Source organism: Myxine glutinosa, chromosome 12 (assembly GCF_964187855.1).
Source record: "Myxine glutinosa chromosome 12, kmMyxGlut1.1, whole genome shotgun sequence".
Classification (NCBI taxonomy): Eukaryota; Metazoa; Chordata; class Myxini; order Myxiniformes; family Myxinidae; genus Myxine; species Myxine glutinosa.
The window spans coordinates 103632803-103652843 of record NC_136272.1 but is presented as its reverse complement, the minus strand read 5'-3'; the positions used below and the strand labels follow the sequence as shown (position 1 = coordinate 103652843).

At 47.9% G+C, this 20041-nt stretch overlaps 1 protein-coding gene across 1 annotated transcript in view; it reads left to right on the top strand.

Moving 5' to 3' along the window:
* The first annotated feature begins 4667 nt into the window (after nt 1-4667).
* Nucleotides 4668-20041, top strand: part of GTF3A (general transcription factor IIIA) — a 47198-nt gene continuing 31824 nt past the window's right edge. Inside the window, exons 1-5 of the mRNA XM_068099247.2 lie at nt 4668-5105; nt 15122-15222; nt 15482-15578; nt 15749-15837; nt 16117-16190. Of these exons, the coding sequence (XP_067955348.1) occupies nt 4977-5105; nt 15122-15222; nt 15482-15578; nt 15749-15837; nt 16117-16190 (490 nt within the window). The 5' untranslated portion in view covers nt 4668-4976. The remainder of the gene's footprint in view (nt 5106-15121; nt 15223-15481; nt 15579-15748; nt 15838-16116; nt 16191-20041) is intronic.

The following is a 20041-nucleotide window of genomic DNA, read 5'->3' as shown; positions in this document are numbered from 1 at the left end:
CACTGGTGCGCGGAATTATTGCCCACTGACAATGTGTCCGCCACACGCGCCCCCCACAGAATTCCCACGCACCTGAAGGGTGAGCTTGCGGGGAAGCCGGATGCCCCGGCCGAAACGCCCTCTGGCGATGCGTGCAGGGATGGGGGGTAGCGGGGCTGGGGGGTGCCGGGGGTCTGCCCGCCGGGGGGCGGCCTCGACGCGGAGGCAGAGCTGCTTGCGGGGGGTGGTCCAGGTCGAGGTGGGCCGGCTTGAGGCGGTCCACGGAAATACGATCTGGAGAACCGCCGATGTCCACGATTAAATGCTTGTCCCCGGTCTCCAGCACGCGGAAGGGCCCGTCGTACGGGGGCGGCAGCGGTGCCTGGTGGGCATCGTGCCGGACAAAAACGTACTCCGCCGTGCGAAGCTCCGGGGCGACGTGGGAGGACGGGCAACCGTGGTGTGCCGTCGGCATCGGGGCGAACTTCCTGGCGGTCTCCTGAAGGGCGGAGCGCTGTTGCACCACGGACCAAGAGGCCGTGGAGTCAGGGATAAATTCGCCCGGTACCCGCAGTGGTTGTCCGAAGAACAGCTCCGCCGAGGACGCGCGCAGGTCGACCTTGGGCGCCGTCCTGAGGCCCAGCAGGACCCAGGGGAGCCTGTCGGCCCAGCTGCCGTCGCAGAGGCTGGCCCGGAGCACGGCCTTCATTGAGCGATGGAAGCGCTCGCACAGGCCATTGGCCTGGGGGTGGTAGGCCGTGGTGCGGTGCAGCTTGACGCCGAGCCCTTGCGCCACTGCTTCCCAGAGCTCCGAGGTGAACTGGGGGCCGCGGTCGGACGAGATGTCCGAGGGGGCGTCGAACCGGGCAACCCACGTGGCGATGAAGGCTTGCGTGACGTCAGCCGCAGCCGTCGCCGCCAATGGCATGGCCTCCGGCCACCGGGTGGTGCGGTCCACCATGGTGAGGAGGTGGGTGAAACCCTGCGAGGGGGGCAGAGGTCCCACCAAGTCAACGTGGATGTGGTCGAACCGACGTTCGGGCACCGTAAACGGGGCCAACGGGGCTTGGGTGTGGCGGTGGACTTTTGCACGCTGGCACGCAAGGCACGTCCTGGCCCAGTCGCGGACGTTCTTCCTGAGGCCATGCCAGACGAACTTCGCCGCGATGAGCTTCTGGGAGGCCTTCGTGCCCGGGTGGGACAGGCCATGGATGGCGTCAAAAACCGGGCGCTGCCAGCCAGCGGGCACGATGGGGCAAGGCCGGCGGGCACGATGGGGGAGACGTCGCACAAGAGGGCAGTACCCGTGACGTCGAACGGCACCTCGGTGATGCGGAGGCCCGTGACAGCGGTCCGCAAGGCCTGGAAGTCGGGGTCGGCGGTCTGGTCCGCCGCCATCCGGGCATAGTCGATCCCGAGGTGGACCGCGTGTGCGACGGACCGGGAAAGGCAATCCGCCACCGGGTTGTCCTTACCCGCGACGTGACGGATGTCCGTCGTGTACTCGGACACGGCAGAGAGGTGAGGTTGCTGCCGGGCCGACCATGGCTCGGCGACCTTGGCCATCGCGAAAACAAGGGGCTTGTGATCGACGAAGGCCGTGAACGGGCGGCCCTCGAGAAGATGGCGGAAGTGTCGGACCGCCAAGTGGAGCCCGAGCAGCTCGCGGTCGAAGGTGCTGTACCGGCGTTCGTGCGGGCGGAGCTGCCGGCTAAAAAACGCCAGCAGCTGCCAAGCACCACTCACCCACTGCTCGTGCACCGCGCCCACCGCGTAGTCCGACACGTCGGTGGTGAGGGCGATTGGTGCATCGGGCGCCGGGTGCGCCAGCATGGTGGCGTTGGCCAAGGCCAGCTTTGCGCCCGCAAACGCCACGGCCATCGGCTCCGTCCAGGCGATGTCACCTTTGCCCGGCTTCCCCCGGAGGGCCTCGTGCTGGGGGCGCAGGAGCTGGGCGACGTGGGGCACGAAGCGGTGATAAAAATTCACCATGCCCAAGAATTCCTGGAGCCCCTTGATCGTGCGGGGGCGCGGGAAACTCCTGACCGCCTCCACCTTGGCCGGTAAAGGGATGGCCCCGTGCCTGGTGATGCGGTGCCCCAAGAAGTCGATGGCGGTGACACCGAAACGGCACTTCGCGGGGTTGATTATCAGGCCATGCTGGCCCAGGCGTTCGAAGAGCGTGCGGAGATGGAGCAGGTGCTCCTCCTGGGATGCGCTCACGACTAGGATGTCGTCCAGGTAGATGTAGATGAAGGACAAGTCGCGCAAGACGCTGTCCATGAGCCGCTGGAACGCCTGGGCCGCATATTTCCACCCAAAAGGCATCCGCAAGAACTCGAAGAGGCCGAAAGGTGTGATGATGGCCGTCTTCGGTACATCGTCCAGTTGTACGGGGACCTGGTGGTAGCCCCGGATGAGGTCCACCTTGGAGAAGATGGTTGTTTTCGCCAACCGGGCGGAAACGTCCTGAATATCCGGGACCGGGTAGCGGTCGGGGGTGGTGGCATCGTTGAGCCGGCGGTAGTCACCGCACGGCCGCCATCCGCCGCCGGGCTGGGGCACAATGTGCAGAGGAGAGGCCCATGCACTGTTGGAGCGCCGTACGATGCCCAGCCGCTCCAGCGTGGCGAACTCCGCTTTCGCCACGGCGAGCTTCGTGGGGTCGAGGCGGCGCGCCCGGGCATAGACCGGTGGTCCGACGGTGGGGATATGGTGCTCCACCCCGTGTTTGACGGCCACCACTGAAAAGGTGGGCCGCGTGAGTGCCGGGAAACTGGCGAGGAGGCTGGTAAACTCGTTCGCTGCCGGAAGCATACAGACTAACTTCGCCGGGACGGAACCGCTCAGCAAGCCGCTTGGTAAGCCGCTCGGTGAGCCACTCAGCTAGCTGCTCAACGAGCCGCTCAGCGAACAAGCGAGCGAGCTGAAGGTTTCGGCCTGGACGAGGCGTCGATGCTTAACGTCCACCAACAGCCCATTCGCACAAAGGAAGTCCGCACCGAGCAGGGCCATTGGCACGCTGGCGGTGATGAAGGACCATTTGAAGCGCTGCCCTCCGAAACGCAGCGAGAGGCAACGCTTCCCGAATGTGCGGATGGGTGTTCCGTTGGCAGCGAGCAAGGCGGGGCCCCGGCCCGCGGCTTGCTTGTCGGACGCGGAGGCAGGGAGGACGCTTACCTGCGCTCCCGTGTCGCACAGAAAACGACGACCAGACGAGGTGTCTGTGATGAACAGGAGGCTGCCAGAATGGCTGACGCTCATGGCCACGAGTTAGCGCCGGCCCGGTCGTTTCCCGACCCTTCGAAAGAACACGGCGGGCGGTACGCTCTAGCCTTGCGGCCGAACCTGGCATGATAGTAGCACCAGGTTTGCGGTGGTGGCTGCCGCGGCGGCCGTGCCGGCGGTGGTGGTGGCGGCAGTGGTGGGCGGGGCGTAGCAGCGGCCACGAGGGAATCAGGGGGTGCTGTAGCCTCCGCACCAGGATCCACTACGGCAGCACCGTACACCGACCGCGTGTCGCAGGCCGCGAAAAATTTGTCCGCCTCTCCAGCCAGGACGCGGGGTTCCGTTAAGTTCGAACCGGCCAGCGCGAGCCGCACCTGCGCAGGTAGCTGGCGGAGGAAAAGCGCGCGGAAAAGGAAATCCGGGCGCTGGTCTCCAAGCAGGGACAACATAAAATCCATCCGAACGGACGGTCGTGTGTCGCCGAGGGCGGGAAGGTCCAGGAGGTATTCGGTGCGTTCGGCCTCCATGAGCCCGAACGTGGCGAGGAGAAAACGTTTGAGCACCGCGTACTTGTGGGTGCCCGGCGGGCGCCGAAGGATGGACACGACGTGGGCGGCATTGCCGGGCCCGAGGGCGGCGACCACGTGGTAGTACATAGTGTCGTCCGCCGTGATGCCCCGGAGCTGGAATTGAGCTTCGGCCTGCACAAACCAAACGTCGGCTTGCGCTTCCCAGAACTCCGAGAGTTTGACGGCGACAGCGTTGGTAGCCATGGCGCGTTCAGGGGTCAGCTACGGCTGAACCAGTCGGGGTCACCAGTGTGGTGCTGTGCACACACAATTCGTTTGCCAAGAAGGTAGGCCACAATGCGTTGTACAAACTGAAACACTTTATTAACAGCTCGCACGTAAGCACTGGGCGGGCTCGACCATCGAGCCCGCATATATGTCCCGAGGCCACGCCTTGCCCCCGGGCGTGGCCGGTCGGCCGTAAGGCGGGGCATGTATCTCAGTTCCACCCTGCGCCTCGTGACGCCTTTGCTCCGGGCGTGCGTGGCCCAAGCTGCGCTTCCACGCCCGGGCGCTCGCGCCACCCACTGGTGCGCGGATTTATTGCCCACTGACAATGTGTCCGCCACACGATAAAGAAAAGATGTCTTTGGACGAGGCGATCACCGTCAATCGAACGTCAAGCCTGACCAGCCGGTTCGTGAAAGAATTTGGACTAAAAAACGCCACCCGGGCGTCGATCCCACAACAGAATGGGAATAATTGGGGCCATTTAGATTAAAGTGTTTATCGGCCATAGATTCACCAATATCGCTGGATGATCTTCGTACTAGTGTTTCCCTTATTCGATTTTATTGATGTGCTGAAAAAGAGATAAACGGTTTTGATTTAATCCGTAGCTTTGTAATGTTATAAACAGGATTATATAAAGCAATTCATATGGGCCATGGTAATGTAGTTGGCGGTTGATACTCCTTGTCTATGTGGGGTTTTTTTATGTTCGTTCGAGCAAGTCGTGACAAAAGCCCGTGATATACCACGAACCGTTTCAGCGTGTAGCGAACGTAGCGTGACGAAAATCTAGTCGTAGTTTTCGTTCTGTCAAGTCCAGTTCGTGCCGCAACGACACCTGGACTATCGACGATTCGACGTCACTGTGGTGAAAGTGTCGGTCAGGATTCGCGAACGTGGGTTATGTTTTCAAGGCACGTGTTTTACGACTGTGGGTTTCGATTTCCTAAAGTTTGATGATTTTAATTAATGGAGCTAGAGGAAACTGGGCAAGTGCCCCAAGGGGCGAATATATTTATCTGTTCCTTTGAAAACTGCTCGGCATGTTTCACGTCAAAGAAGTTGCTCGACGCGCATTTGTACAAACACACTGGAAAGGTTTGTGTATGAGCGCAAGCTTCACACCACCTACCTATCAACAGTTGTATTTTACCGTTCTGAAAGAAAGGTGATTTGTTTGTTGGACATTGTCTGTCCGGTGGAGAATGTGAGAAACCGCTATTCAGGAATCACGTGCTGTATACCTACCTGGTCGCTGGTTCTCGCCTCGAACAGTGATTCGTGTTTCATTTCCTGCTCATTCATTCTGCTGTCAAATTACCCTGACTATGTCACTTTTAACCAATTTCCCTGGCTATGTCACTTTTAACCAATTACCCTGACTATGTCACTTTTAACCAATTTCCCTGGCTATGTCACTTTTAACCAATTTCCTTGGCTGTGTCACTTTTAACCAATTTCCCTGGCTATGTCACTTTTAAGCAATTTCCTTGGCTATGTCACTTTTAAGCAATTCGAAATTTACCATAGCGAGGTGATTTAACCAATTTATCCTGGCTATCTCACTTTTAACCAATTTCCTTGGCTATGTCACTTTTAACCAATTGCCTTGGCTATGTCACTTTTAACCAATTTCCTTGGCTATGTCACTTTTAAGGAATTATAAATTTACCATAGCTGGATGATTTAACCAATTTCCTTGGCTATGCTACTTTTAACCAATTGCCTTGGCTATGTCACTTTTAACCAATTTCCTTGGCTATGTCACTTTTAAGCAATTGTAAATTGACCATAGCTAGGTGATTTAACCAATTTCCCTGGCTATGCTACTTTTAACCAATTGCCTTGGCTATGTCACTTTTAACCAATTTCCTTGGCTATGTCACTTTTAAGCAATTGTAAATTTACCATAGCTAGGTGATTTAACCAATTTATCCTGGCTAGGTCACTTTTAACCAATTGGAAATTTACCATAGTTAGGTGATTTAACCAATTTACCCTGGCGGCTATGTCACTTTTAACCAATTTCCTTCGCTATGTCACTTTTAACCAATTAGAAATTTACCATAGCGAGGTGATTTAACCAATTTCCCTGGCTATGCTACTTTTAACCAATTGCCTTGGCTATGTCACTTTTAACCAATTTCCTTGGCTATGTCACTTTTAAGCAATTATAAATTTACCATAGCTGGATGATTTAACCAATTTATCCTGGCGAGGTCACTTTTAACCAATTGGAAATTTACCATAGTTAGGTGATTTAACCAATTTACCCTGGCGGCTATGTCACTTTTAACCAATTTCCTTCGCTTTGTCACTTTTAGGCAATTATAAATTTACCATAGCTTGGTGATTTAACCAATTTCCCTGGCTATGCTACTTTTAACCAATTTCCTTGGCTATGTCACTTTTAACCAATTTCCTTCGCTATGTCACTTTTAGGCAATTATAAATTTACCATAGCTTGGTGATTTAACCAATTTCCCTGGCTATGCTACTTTGAACCAATTTCCTTGGCTATGTCACTTTTAACCAATTTCCTTGGCTATGTCACTTTTAAGCAATTATAAATTTACCATAGCTAGGTGATTTAACCAATTTATCCTGGCTATGTCACTTTTAACCAATTACCCTGGCTATGTCACTTTTAACCAAATACCCTGGCTATGTCACTTTTAACCAATTGGTAATTTGCCATAGCTAGGTGATTTAACCAATTTCCTTGGCTATGTCACTTTTAACCAATTGGTAATTTACCATCGCTAGGTGATTTTAATGCTTGCTTTTAACCAATTCACTTTTAACCAATCTCCTTGGCTATGTCACTTTTAAGCAATTATAAATTTACCATAGCTTGTTGATTTAACCAATTTCCCTGGCTATGCTACTTTTAACCAATTTCCTTGGCTACGTCACTTTTAAGCAATTAGAAATTTACCATAGCTAGGTGATTTAACCAATTTATCCTGGCTAGGTCACTTTTAACCAATTGGAAATTTACCATAGTTAGGTGATTTAACCAATTTCCCTGGCTATGCTACTTTTAACCAATTTCCTTGGCTATGTCACTTTTAAGCAATTAGGAATTTACCACAGCTGGGTGATTTAACCAATTTATCCTGGCTAGGTCACTTTTAACCAATTGGAAATTTACCATAGTTAGGTGATTTAACCAATTTACCCTGGCTAGGTCACTTTTAACCAATTGGAAATTTACCATAGTTAGGTGATTTAACCAATTTCCCTGGCTATGCTACTTTTAACCAATTTCCTTGGCTATGTCACTTTTAAGCAATTATAAATTTACCATAGCTAGGTGATTTAACCAATTTATCCTGGCTATGTCACTTTTAAGCAATTCGGAATTTACCATAGCTGGGTGATTTAACCAATTTATCCTGGCTAGGTCACTTTTAACCAATTGGAAATTTACTATAGTTAGGTGATTTAACCAATTTACCCTGGCGGCTATGTCACTTTTAACCAATTTCCTTCGCTATGTCACTTTTAAGCAATTCTAAATTTACCACAGCTAGGTGATTTAACCAATTTCCCTGGCTATGCTACTTTTAACCAATTTCCTTGGCTATGTCACTTTTAACCAATTTCCTGGCTATGTCAGTTTTAAGCAATTATAAATTTACCATAGCTAGGTGATTTAACCAATTTATCCTGGCTATGTCACTTTTAACCAATTACACTGGCTATGTCACTTTTAACCAAATATCCTGGCTATGTCACTTTTAACCAAATACCCTGGCTATGTCACTTTTAACCAATTGGTGCCTCCAATAATTGGTGCCTCCTCACTCTCTGAAGACCTGGACAAAATCACAGACTGGTCAAACAAGTGGAACATGTCTTTCAATCCTGACAAATCTCACACTCTTACTATGTCTCTCCGAAAAGATCGACTGGACAACCCTCCCATCTACTTTCTCAACAATCCTCTCCAAGAAGTTCTGTCGCTCAAGATTTTGGGTCTCACTATCTGCCATGATCTTTCTTGGGAAAACCACATTTCCAAGCTGGCCTCCAAAGCCAGTCGCCGACTGGGCATCCTCCGTCGTGCGAAGTCCTTCCTCGGCACACCTGAGCTCCTCACCACATACAAGGCTTTCATCCGCAGCTCAATGGAATACTGTTCTCCCCTATGGGCCGGTGCTCCTGCCTCACACCTAGCTCGGCTTCACGCTGTTGAAACCAAAGCTTTCAGAATTATTGGAATCTCCCGCGATGAAGTTATCTCTGAGGGCCTTTCACTCACTCACCGCAGGCAGGTAGGTGGTCTTTCTGTCTTCTACCGACTCCTCTCCGGCCTTGCACCCCCAGCTCTCTCTGTGCTCTGTCCCCCAAATATTCCTACAGGTCGCACAAGATCTGCCAGCAACCCTCTGATGGTTAAACTGCCGAAATCTCGGCTCTCTGCTCACCTTCACTCTTTCATTCCTCTTTTCTCCCGCCTCTGGAACAAACTCCCTCACTCCCTTCAATCCCACTCCTCCCTCCAGGTCTTTAAAACAGCTGTTCACCACCATCTCTTATCTTCCCCCATCCAAAACCTTGATCTTTTCTACCCCCGCTAATTCACCCCAGATCCACCTTGTTTGAAATTCCAACTTCTTTCCTGGAAGTCCTGGCAGTGTCCATATGTTTTATATCTCTCCCACCGCCCCCTTCCCATGCCCCCCCCCCCCCAAAGCTCTCGCCCTCTCTCAGATCTCTCGATGTCTCCATGTCTCTCGGTCCCTGCTCTCAAATGTTGTGTTTGTGTCCTTCCCCCTCTCTCCCCATCTTGTCTACCGCTCCCGGTGTTATATGTTTTATGTGTCGGTTTGTCTTTCTGTGTGATTAATGTTCGCTCTTTCATGAGCCTCGATCTTGTATACAAAACAAACAAAAAAAAAAAAATTGGTAATTTACCATAGCTAGGTGATTTAACCAATTTCCCAGGCGATGTCACTTTTAACCAATTAGAAATTTACCATAGCGAGGTGATTTAACCAATTTCCCTGGCTATGCTACTTTTAACCAATTTCCTTGGCTATGTCACTTTTAACCAATTTCCTTGGCTATGTCACTTTTAAGCAATTAGGAATTTACCATAGCTGGGTGATTTAACCAATTTATCCTGGCTAGGTCACTTTTAACCAATTGGAAATTTACCATAGTTAGGTGATTTAACCAATTTACCCTGGCGGCTTTGTCACTTTTAACCAATTTCCTTCGCTATGTCACTTTTAAGCAATTATAAATTTACCATAGCTAGGTGATTTAACCAATTTCCCTGGCTATGCTACTTTTAACCAATTTCCTTGGCTATGTCACTTTTAACCAATTTCCTTGGCTATGTCAGTTTTTAACAATTATAAATTTACCACAGCTAGGTGATTTAACCAATTTATCCTGGCTATGTCACTTTTAACCAATTACCCTGGCTCTGTCACTTTTAACCAAATACCCTGGCTATGTCACTTTTAACCATATACCCTGGCTGTCACTTTTAACCATTTGGTAATTTACCATAGCTAGGTGATTTAACCAATTTCCCAGGCGATGTCACTTTTAACCGCTTTGCACAAAAAAGGTGCAAAAACAGATCCTAGCAACTACAGACCAATCAGCCTTCTCCCAATTATCAGCAAAGTCATGGAATCCATCATTGCTTCGGATATGAAATCTTTCCTCTTCTCCAATGGCTTGATCTCTGATCATCAATTTGGTTTCAGACCAGGTCACTCTACTCTGGACATGCTGCTTCTGCTGTCTCAACAATGGATGGAGGTCCTCAATGCCAAACAGGAAATTAGAGCTGTCTCCCTCGACATATCACGTGCCTTCGACACGGTCTGGCACCCCGCTCTGCTCACCAAACTCTCCTCCTTTGGTATCCATGGAAATCTCCACGCATGGCTGGCGGACTTCCTCTCTAGTCGTCGTCAACGTGTGGCCCTGAATGGGTTTCTCTCATCTCCTCTTCCTGTTCAGGCTGGAGTTCCCCAAGGCAGTGTTCTGGGCCCCGTGCTTTTTCTGGTCTTCATCAATGATCTCTCTGACTCTCTCGAAAATCCTCTATCTCTTTGCTGATGACTCCACTCTCTGCCGCTCCATTCCTCTTCCCTCAGATCGGCAGTCTGCTGCCTCCTCACTCTCTGAAGACCTGGACAAAATCACAGACTGGTCAAACAAGTGGAACATGTCTTTCAATCCTGACAAATCTCACACTCTTACTATGTCTCTCCGAAAAGATCGACTGGACAACCCTCCCATCTACTTTCTCAACAATCCTCTCCAAGAAGTTCTGTCGCTCAAGATTTTGGGTCTCACTATCTGCCATGATCTTTCTTGGGAAAACCACATTTCCAAGCTGGCCTCCAAAGCCAGTCGCCGACTGGGCATCCTCCGTCGTGCGAAGTCCTTCCTCGGCACACCTGAGCTCCTCACCACATACAAGGCTTTCATCCGCAGCTCAATGGAATACTGTTCTCCCCTATGGGCCGGTGCTCCTGCCTCACACCTAGCTCGGCTTCACGCTGTTGAAACCAAAGCTTTCAGAATTATTGGAATCTCCCGCAATGAAGCTATCTCTGAGGGCCTTTCACTCACTCACCACAGGCAGGTAGGTGGTCTTTCTGTCTTCTACCGACTCCTCTCCGGCCTTGCACCCCCAGCTCTCTCTGTGCTCTGTCCCCCAAATATTCCTACAGGTCGCACAAGATCTGCCAGCAACCCCCTGATGGTTAAACTGCCGAAATCTCGGCTCTCTGCTCACCTTCACTCTTTCATTCCTCTTTTCTCCCGCCTCTGGAACAAACTCCCTCACTCCCTTCAATCCCACTCCTCCCTCCAGGTCTTTAAAACAGCTGTTCACCACCATCTCTTATCTTCCCCCATCCAAAACCTTGATCTTTTCTACCCCCGCTAATTCACCCCAGATCCACCTTGTTTGAAATTCCAACTTCTTTCCTGGAAGTCCTGGCAGTGTCCATATGTTTTATACCTCTCCCACCGCCCCCTTCCCATGCCCCCCCCCCCCCCCCAAAGCCCTCGCCCTCTCTCAGATCTCTCGATGTCTCCATGTCTCTCGGTCCCTGCTCTCAAATGTTGTGTTTGTGTCCTTCCCCCTCTCTCCCCATCTTGTCTACCGCTCCCGATGTTATATGTTTTATGTGTCGGTTTGTCTTTCTGTGTGATTAATGTTCGCTCTTTCACGAGCCTCGACCTTGTATACAAAAAAAAAAAAAAAAAAAAAAAAAAAAAAAACCAATTAGAAATTTACCATAGCGAGGTGATTTCACCAATTTCCCTGGCTATGCTACTTTTAACCAATTTCCTTGGCTATGTCACTTTTAACCAATTTCCTTGGCTATGTCACTTTTAAGCAATTAGGAATTTACCACAGCTGGGTGATTTAACCAATTTATCCTGGCTAGGTCACTTTTAACCAATTGGAAATTTACCATAGTTAGGTGATTTAACCAATTTACCCTGGCGGCTATGTCACTTTTAACCAATTTCCTTCACTATGTCACTTTTAAGCAATTATAAATTTACCATAGCTAGGTGATTTAACCAATTTCCCTGGCTATGCTACTTTTAACCAATTTCCTTGGCTATGTCACTTTTAACCAATTTCCTTGGCTATGTCAGTTTTTAGCAATTATAAATTTACCATAGCTAGGTGATTTAATCAATTTATCCTGGATATGTCACTTTTAACCAAATACCCTGGCTATGTCACTTTTAACCAAATACCCTGGCTATGTCACTTTTAACCAAATACCCTGGCTATATCATTTTTAACCAATTGGTAATTTACCATAGCTAGGTGATTTAACCAATTTCCCAGGCGATGTCACTTTTAACCAATTAGAAATTTACCATAGCAAGGTGATTTAACCAATTTCCCTGGCTATGCTACTTTTAACCAATTAGAGATTTACCATAGCTAGGTGACTTAACCAATTTCCCTGGCTATGCTACTTTTAACCAATTAGAGATTTACCATGGCAAGGTGGTTTAACCAATTTACCCTGGTGGGTATGTCACTTTTAACCAATTTCCCTGGCTGTGTCACTTTTAGCCAATTCGAAATTTACCTTAGCTAGGTGATTTAACCAATTTACCCTGGCGGCTTTGTCAACCAATTTCCCTGGCTATGTCACTTTTAAGCAATAAGAAATTTACCATAGCTCGGTGATTTAACCAATCTATCCTGGCTATGTCACTTTTAACCAATTGGTAATTTACCATAGCTAGGTGATTTAACCAATCTATCCTGGCTATGTCACTTTTAACCAATTTCCCTGGCTATGCAACTTTAAACCAAATGGAAACTTACCATAGCTAGGTGATTTAACCAATTTCCCTGGCTATGTCACTTTTAACCAATTGGAAATTTACCATAGCTTGGTGATTTAACCAATTTCCTTGGCTATGTCACTTTTAACCAATTTCCCTGGCTATGTCACTTTTAAGCAAATATAAATTTACCATAGCTCGGTGATTTAACCAATCTATCCTGGCTATGTCACTTTTAACCAATTTCCCTGGCTATGTAACTTTAAACCAATTGGAATCTTACCATAGCTAGGTGATTTAACCAATTTCCTTGGCTATGTCACTTTTAAGCAATTAGAAATTTACCATCGCTCAGTGATTTAACCAACCTATGCTGGCTATGTCACTTTTAACCAATTTCCCTGGCTATGTAACTTTTAACCAATTGGAAATTTACCATAGCTAGGTGATTTAACCAATTTCGCTGACTGTGTCACTTTTAACCAATTCGAAATTTTCCACAGCGAGGTGATTTAACCAATTTACCCTGGCTATGTCACTTTTAACCAATTTCCATGGCTAGGCGACTTTAAACCAATTTACTATGGCTCAGTGATTTAACCAATTTAGCATAACTAGGTGACCCTTTTTACCTGGTGTCACTTTTAACCAATTTCCCTGGCTGTGTCACTTTTAGCCAATTCGAAATTTACCTTAGCTAGGTGATTTAACCAATTTACCCTGGCGGCTATGTCAACCAATTTCCCTGGCTATGTCACTTTTAAGCAATAAGAAATTTACCATAGCTAGGTGATTTAACCAATTTATCCTGGCTATGTCACTTTTAACCAATTGGAAATTTACCATAGCTCGGTGATGGGCTAGAGCCTGGTGTTGGGCTAGTGGCTAGGGTGCCAGTTTAGGGTCCTAGGATCCTGGGTTCGAATCCCGGTCGATCGCTGAATTAACGCCAGGGGGGGTGACTCAGCCTGTCATACCTTCCGAGGTCGGCAAATTGAGTACCAGTTCACTGGTAATTCCCTGCTTGTCGTAAAAGGGTTGGCGGCAGGAAGGGCATCCGGCCATAAAACATTGCTTCAAAAAGGGGACCAACAAAAACAACAACAACCACGGTGCCCGAAAAAGGCCAACCCCCGCTTTGCGGGGGAGAAATGGCCTCTAAAGGTGGTTTTTAGGTGACCCTTTTTACCAACTTAACATAACTATGTGACGAAGAACCCTATGACAAGGTTTATTAAAAATTTCAAGTAATTCTTCACCATTGAATGATTGGGCCAAAAACTATATATAGCATGATATTTTAAAAAGTTGTGGACGACTTGTGGCAAACTAGGTGGATGAGTTGGGTATGTGACAAGAACAACCCGATTAGATTTTGGTTCAGGTCTGGACCCAGATTTTGAGGTCAAAGGTCATCTTGAGGTCAAATTTCTAAAATCGTCATTTTCCATCCGATTAAGTTGAAAGTTGAACAGGATTTGCATATCGGGTCATTGAATTTCGAAACCAACTATTTTTGAGGTCAGCTCAAGGTCGGGCAATCTTTGAAAATCAGCAATTTTCATCTGAAAAATCAGCAATTTTCATCCGATTGATTTGGAAGTTAAATAGCAATTGCATTGTGCCTCACTGAATTGTGAAAGCAACTATTTTGAGGTCAAAAGGTCAAAGGTCAACTCAAGGTCAAACTTCTAAAATCATCAAATTTTCATCTGAAAAATAATCAATTTCATCCGATTAACCTGTTAATTAAAGAGAAATTGCATAGTGCATTGCTGAATTGGGAAAGCAACTATTTTTGAGGTCAAAAGGTCAACGCAAAGTCAAACTTCTAAAATCTATTTTCATCTGAAGAATAATCCCTTTTCATCCAATTGTTCTGAGCTTTGATTATGCTATTTGGCTGAGCTTTGACATTGTGAAATGGGCAATTTGATGTATCCATGGCAAAAAAAAATTTGGGAGGGGGTGGATTGTGCAAGTATCGTGCTATGCACGACATCTTTCTTGTTTGTTTATTTGTTTGTCTTTGTTTTGTGAACAGGATATCTCAAAGTTCTGGATGAATTCGGACAAAACTTGGTGGACAGGTTGGGTGTGTGACGAGGATGAATCGATTCGATTTTGGTGAACATCCCAATTTTTAAGCGATTCTTCACCATTGAGTGATAGAGCCAAAAACAATATGTAACATGATGTTTCAAAAAGTTGTGGATGACTTTTGACAAAACTTGGTGGATGAGTTGCGTAACTGACAAGAACAAGCCGATTAGATTTTGGTTGATGTCCAGATCCAGATCCGACCTATCAGTGGGATACAAAACGTAAACTGTTCATCCTGGTGGAGGTTTGCGCTCTAGCGGTGCTGTTCTAGTTTTATATAGTATTTCCTCCCCTAAATAAAACGCATGTTTTGAAATAAGTGTTTGTCTTTTATATACTTCTTAGCTTGTCATGACAAACTTGCTGACCAGTCTTTTGTGCTCCTTATTGCGCTCCAGACTATACCACATGAGTATAACATATTAATTTTATAATATTCCATCTCGAGCTAATAGTGAGTTTGATTACTAATATATCGTGGAAATGCTAATGGTCTAAAGATTATTGCAAACGTACAGGTTATAATATTTGGAGGTCACAGCACGTTTTGGCAGCATAACCTCTTATTGGATGTTCAATGATTGATTTCATAGTCCAAAGGATTTTCAGGCCGGGTCTCCCACAAAACCGTTCCTCCCACAAAACCATGCATGCGTAGCCATTGACCGGGTCTCGCATGAAAACCAGTGTGCGTGGACGTTCGTTTGCAGAAACCATTCCTTTGCGATGTTCCTGGTTGTGGAAAGGGGTTCACGAGGAAGAGCCATTTGCAGAGACACCAGTTCTCCCATACGGGCGAACGACCATTCAGGTGACCTTTGTCTCAAGCCTCACACACTTGCATGCACCAGTGTCTGGACCATAGGTGAAGAAAGGGATGGTGGGGTAGAGTGGGAGGACACACCAGCAAACACGGTTCACTTTAGTTGGGTTTGTGTGGTTCTTGGGTATAGACGAGTGGACATTGTAAAGACTGATCTTGGTCGTAAAAAGTGTAAAGCTTGAGGAGGTCCTCCATGGCACCCAGTAGGACGTCAACAACCGTGTCTCTTTTCCATAATTTGTCTCAGATGTTCACACGAAGGATGCCTGAACACCTTCACTCAAAAGGCCTCAATGAAGAAACACATACAGCGGATCCATGAAAACATTCAAATGGTTTACAAGGTGAAGTAAATCAGGAAATGGTAACTTGGCTTTTGAGTCGGTAACTGTTACTAAAGTTATTACATCCATCAGCAATATTTAGGCCGTGTTTTCTCAAAATCTCAATGCCATGCTGTTGTTAAGTGCACAGTAACTGTACTCACACCTTCTGTTCTTCTGTACCTCCCCAGTGTAACTACGAAAACTGCACAAGGGCTTTCAAAAAGCATACCCAGCTGAAGGTTCATTTGTGTGAACACACGAATGAGCTTCCTTATCAGTGGGTTTTTCACTGCTGCGGGAGCAAATGAGGGGGTGTGGGTGGGCATGGCAGGGCATTGAGTGGTGGTGTTTTTGTGGAATCTCTTCAATTTTTCCATCAACATCTCCCGCTCCCTACCCCAATATGTCATTATCCTGTCTTCAGGCCAATGTACTTGAGTTCCTACAAGGAGATGTAATTTTTTTTTAAACGTCTCAACCCTTGTGTACGTTCCATGTTGGTCGAGACTGCGTGTTTTTACTGCACGCAATATTAATTATTTACTTTTTGTTTCAGGTGCAAATATGAGGAGTGTGGCAAGCGCTTCCGTCTATCCCACCAGGTGAAAAGGCACGAAAAGACACACGAAGGTATGCACATTGAATTTTTCCAGCTCGGGTTCACTGAAATATCTTGACACACAAAAAATGTTTATTAGTAAAACAAGACCGAAAGTCTAACAGCGGCCTAGCCGGGCTTGTTTGATACTTTATTTGAAGAGGATAGCATGACCTTGGTGGAGATATCAGTTAAGCCCCAGTCACACCGGGCCTGCGACCAGGTTACGACCTAGCTGCGACCGAAAATTTTGTGAATCGCGGGCAAATCGTCGAAAGAGCGCGTGACTGGTCGCAGAGGTCGTGGGTGATCGCCAGAGCAAAATCAGTCGCAGCAAGGTCGATGGTCATGTTCAAAACTTCTGACCTGCGATTCCAAATCGTAAGAGGTCGCAGACAGGTCTTACATGGTCGTACCACCAGTCGCGCATGGATGCACCACCAGTTGTGCATGATCGCGGGTCAAGTAGTCGCACGATTGGTCGTGCTACTGGTCCTGCCACCTGACGATTGGTGGTGCCACCTGTCGTTCAACCTCACGATCGGTAGTGCGAGCGTTCGCAGGTCGCCACGATTGATTGTCCGAGTGGTCGCAAGTCGCCACGATTGACCGTACGATCGGTCGCTGATCGCCACCACTATTCGCACGATTACCTACGATTGATCTTGCGATCGATCTTCTCCAATCGTTGGTGATTGCACAACCACGCGTACCACCAATCGTACGATGACCCCGAAGACCAATCGCTGTTTGCGATCGCAAATGGAGAGCGTCGCAAACATTGACGATTGGTCGTACCTCGGCCAGATTGCCATCAATCGCACGATCCAGAAATCGTACGATCCAGTGTGACTGAGGCATTATCAAGTGATACAAACAACAACAACAGGCATTTTAAGGCCATTTTCCCTGCTAGAGTGGGGGTTAGCTTTGCGGGCCCCATGACAATCTTCTCCATTTTGCCCTATTTTCTACATTTCCCCTTGTTAACCCCCTTGCCCGCGTTTCTTCTTCCACCACCTTTAGCCAAGTCTTTCTCGGTCTTCCCCGTCCTCTACTTCCTTCTACATTCATTTCCATCATTCTTCTCAACCAGTCACTTTCATCCTTCCTCAACACATGACCAAACCATCTCAACCTGTTTCTCTTCACATCATCCATCACAGGCTCTATTCCCATCATCTTTTGCAATTCATCATTTGTCTTCCTCTCTCTCTCAACGATACTTTGCACATCCACCGAACCATTCGCATTTCCACCCTTTCCAGCCTGTGTTGCTGCTCTACGTTCATTACCCATGTCTCGCTCCCATAAATCATAACACTTCTCATACATGCAGCATACACCTTTCCCTTCAGCTTCAACGACACTCCCCTCCTCGTCAGCACGCCACTCATTTCCCGAAACTTCTTCCATACACATCTCACTCCAGCAACCGTTGCCGAGTCTGATCCACCTTCTCCATTCAGCATGTCTCCGAGGTAACAAAATGTTTTCACACCTTCCAGCTTCACGCCATCTCCAAGATCCAACTCAACATTTCCTCCATCTGCAGCTCCCTCTGTGCACACCTTACACTTGAATGTAGCTGCCACACTGGCTAATGACCCTCTCAGACCACTACATTTTTGATGAACCCACTCAGCGCACATTGTACATTGAATGGAGTTCACTCCGACACCCTTCCTGCACACAGCACACGGCCATTTCCCAGTTCTTTGCCCATCACCACATGCTTTACCACAAGCCATCACCTTCGTCTTTCCGATATTCAACCTTCAGACCTTTTGTCTCCATACATTCCTTCCACTTGTTCATCTTCTCCTTCAGTCCATCCATACTTTCTGCAATCAACACCAGATCATCTGCATACAACAACTCCCATGGTAAACCCTCCTTCACGTTCCGAGCCAGCACCTCCATCACAGCTACAAATAGTAGTGGACTTAGTACCGACCCCTGATGCACTCCCACCTTCACCTCAAACTCATCACTGTTCCCATCCTTCGTCCTTACAGCTGTGCGCGCTCTTTCGTACATTGCCATCACTACTCTGATCAACCATTCCTCCACTCCTAACTTCCTCAATGCCCATATCACTACTTCGTGTGGAACCCTATCAAATGCTTTCTCCATATCAACAAACCCAAGAAACAACTTCTTCCTCTTCTCTATGTACTTCTCCTGCAACTGCCTTACAATAAAAAGTGCCTCTGTCATTCCTCTTCCTGGCATAAATCCAAACTGCATTTCGTCGATCTTCACTTTCTTCATTATCCTCCTCTCCAACACCCTTTCCAATACCTTCATTCCATGCTCCAATAACTTTATCGCTCGATACGAGCCACAGTCCAGAGGGACACCTTTCCCCTTGTATAGAGGGACGAGGGTACTCAGTGCCCAATCCACTGGAATGCGGCCTTCTTTCACCACCAGATTACAGATCTCTGTCATTCTCTTCACACCCCAACTTCCTGCTGCCTTCAACATACCTCCCACAACTCCCGTCGGCCTTCCCGCTTTTCTACTCTTCATTGCTTTTATCGCTTCCTCAACTTCCTTCTCAGTTATCTTCTCTGCTGGTCCTAAAACTGGGTTACTCTCGATGCTGCCATCCCATTCATTCTCTGCATTCAACAGCATTTCCATATATCTCTTCCATCTTCCTTTAATTCCATCTGGGTCCACAACGATTTGTCCCACTGCATCCTCCAAGCAACTCACCCCCATCACATCACACCTCTCTTTCGCTATCTGCTTTGCAATCCTCAATACCGCTCTTTGACCCTCTTCCGAATCCAAGCATTCTCCGAACATTTTCCTACATGCCTCCTGCGCGTTTGCCACCTCTTTCTTTGCAGCTTTCTTGGTTGCCTTATAACTTTAATGCTCTGCCTTTCCTGTCCCCGTACCCTTCGCCTTCTGCCACTCCTTGAAATTCTTCCTCTTCTCGTCAATCCTCTTTCCAACTTCATCATCCCACCGCCATGTTTCCGAGTGCCTCGGTGGTCCTTTTGTCCATCCACCTACCTCACCAACGGCTCGCAACAGACTATCTTTCATTGACATCCAACCACTTTCAAGCTCAACCACATCATCCTCCACCATACTCAGCCTCTATTTTAATTCCTCCCTCACTGTCACTTCTTTCAACCTCCACACCTTCATTCTTGGTTAGTACTTCACCCGCCGAGCTCTCCTCGCACCTTTCACCCTTATATCGCAGACAACCAAGTGGTGCTGTGAAACAGCCTTCTCCCCGGGGATCACCTTTGTGTCCCGGAGGTACCCCCTATCTCGCCTACTCAACATCAGGTAGTCAACGGTTGTCGTCGACAGGGCCGTCTTAAGGCATGGGCACACTGGGCGGTTGCCCAGGGGCCCCAAGTTGCCCAGGGGCCCCATGCTGCCATATTGTTCATGAGAGATCTCTTGGCAGAGTGGATAATTACTCGACCTCTCGCTGGAAAGGCCTGGGATTAAGTTACGAAATAAGACTGTGGCAGATTACATTTCATTTTATTTGCAAATGGTATAATATTGTTGTGGATTTGAGAAATTGTTGTGTAAATTCTTGTGTAAATTGTTGTGTAAATATCACCCTCTGTAAAATGTAATGAATTGTTGTAAATACCTCCAAGTGTAAAAGATCAAAGGGCGTCATCCTAGTTATTTCATATACCACACGTAGCCAATCATATATCCTTCTTTTACAGTCATCTCCTTATTCTATGTAGGTTAAGGCTCTGTTCCCACTAGTTGACATTCTCCATTGCACCAAATGAAATAAGGTAGATCCCCTTTCATTCCCAAAGCCCCATTCCCAAAGCCTCGATTGCCAACTGCATTCGCCGCCATTGCCATGTGCTCCGGCTCGGAGAAG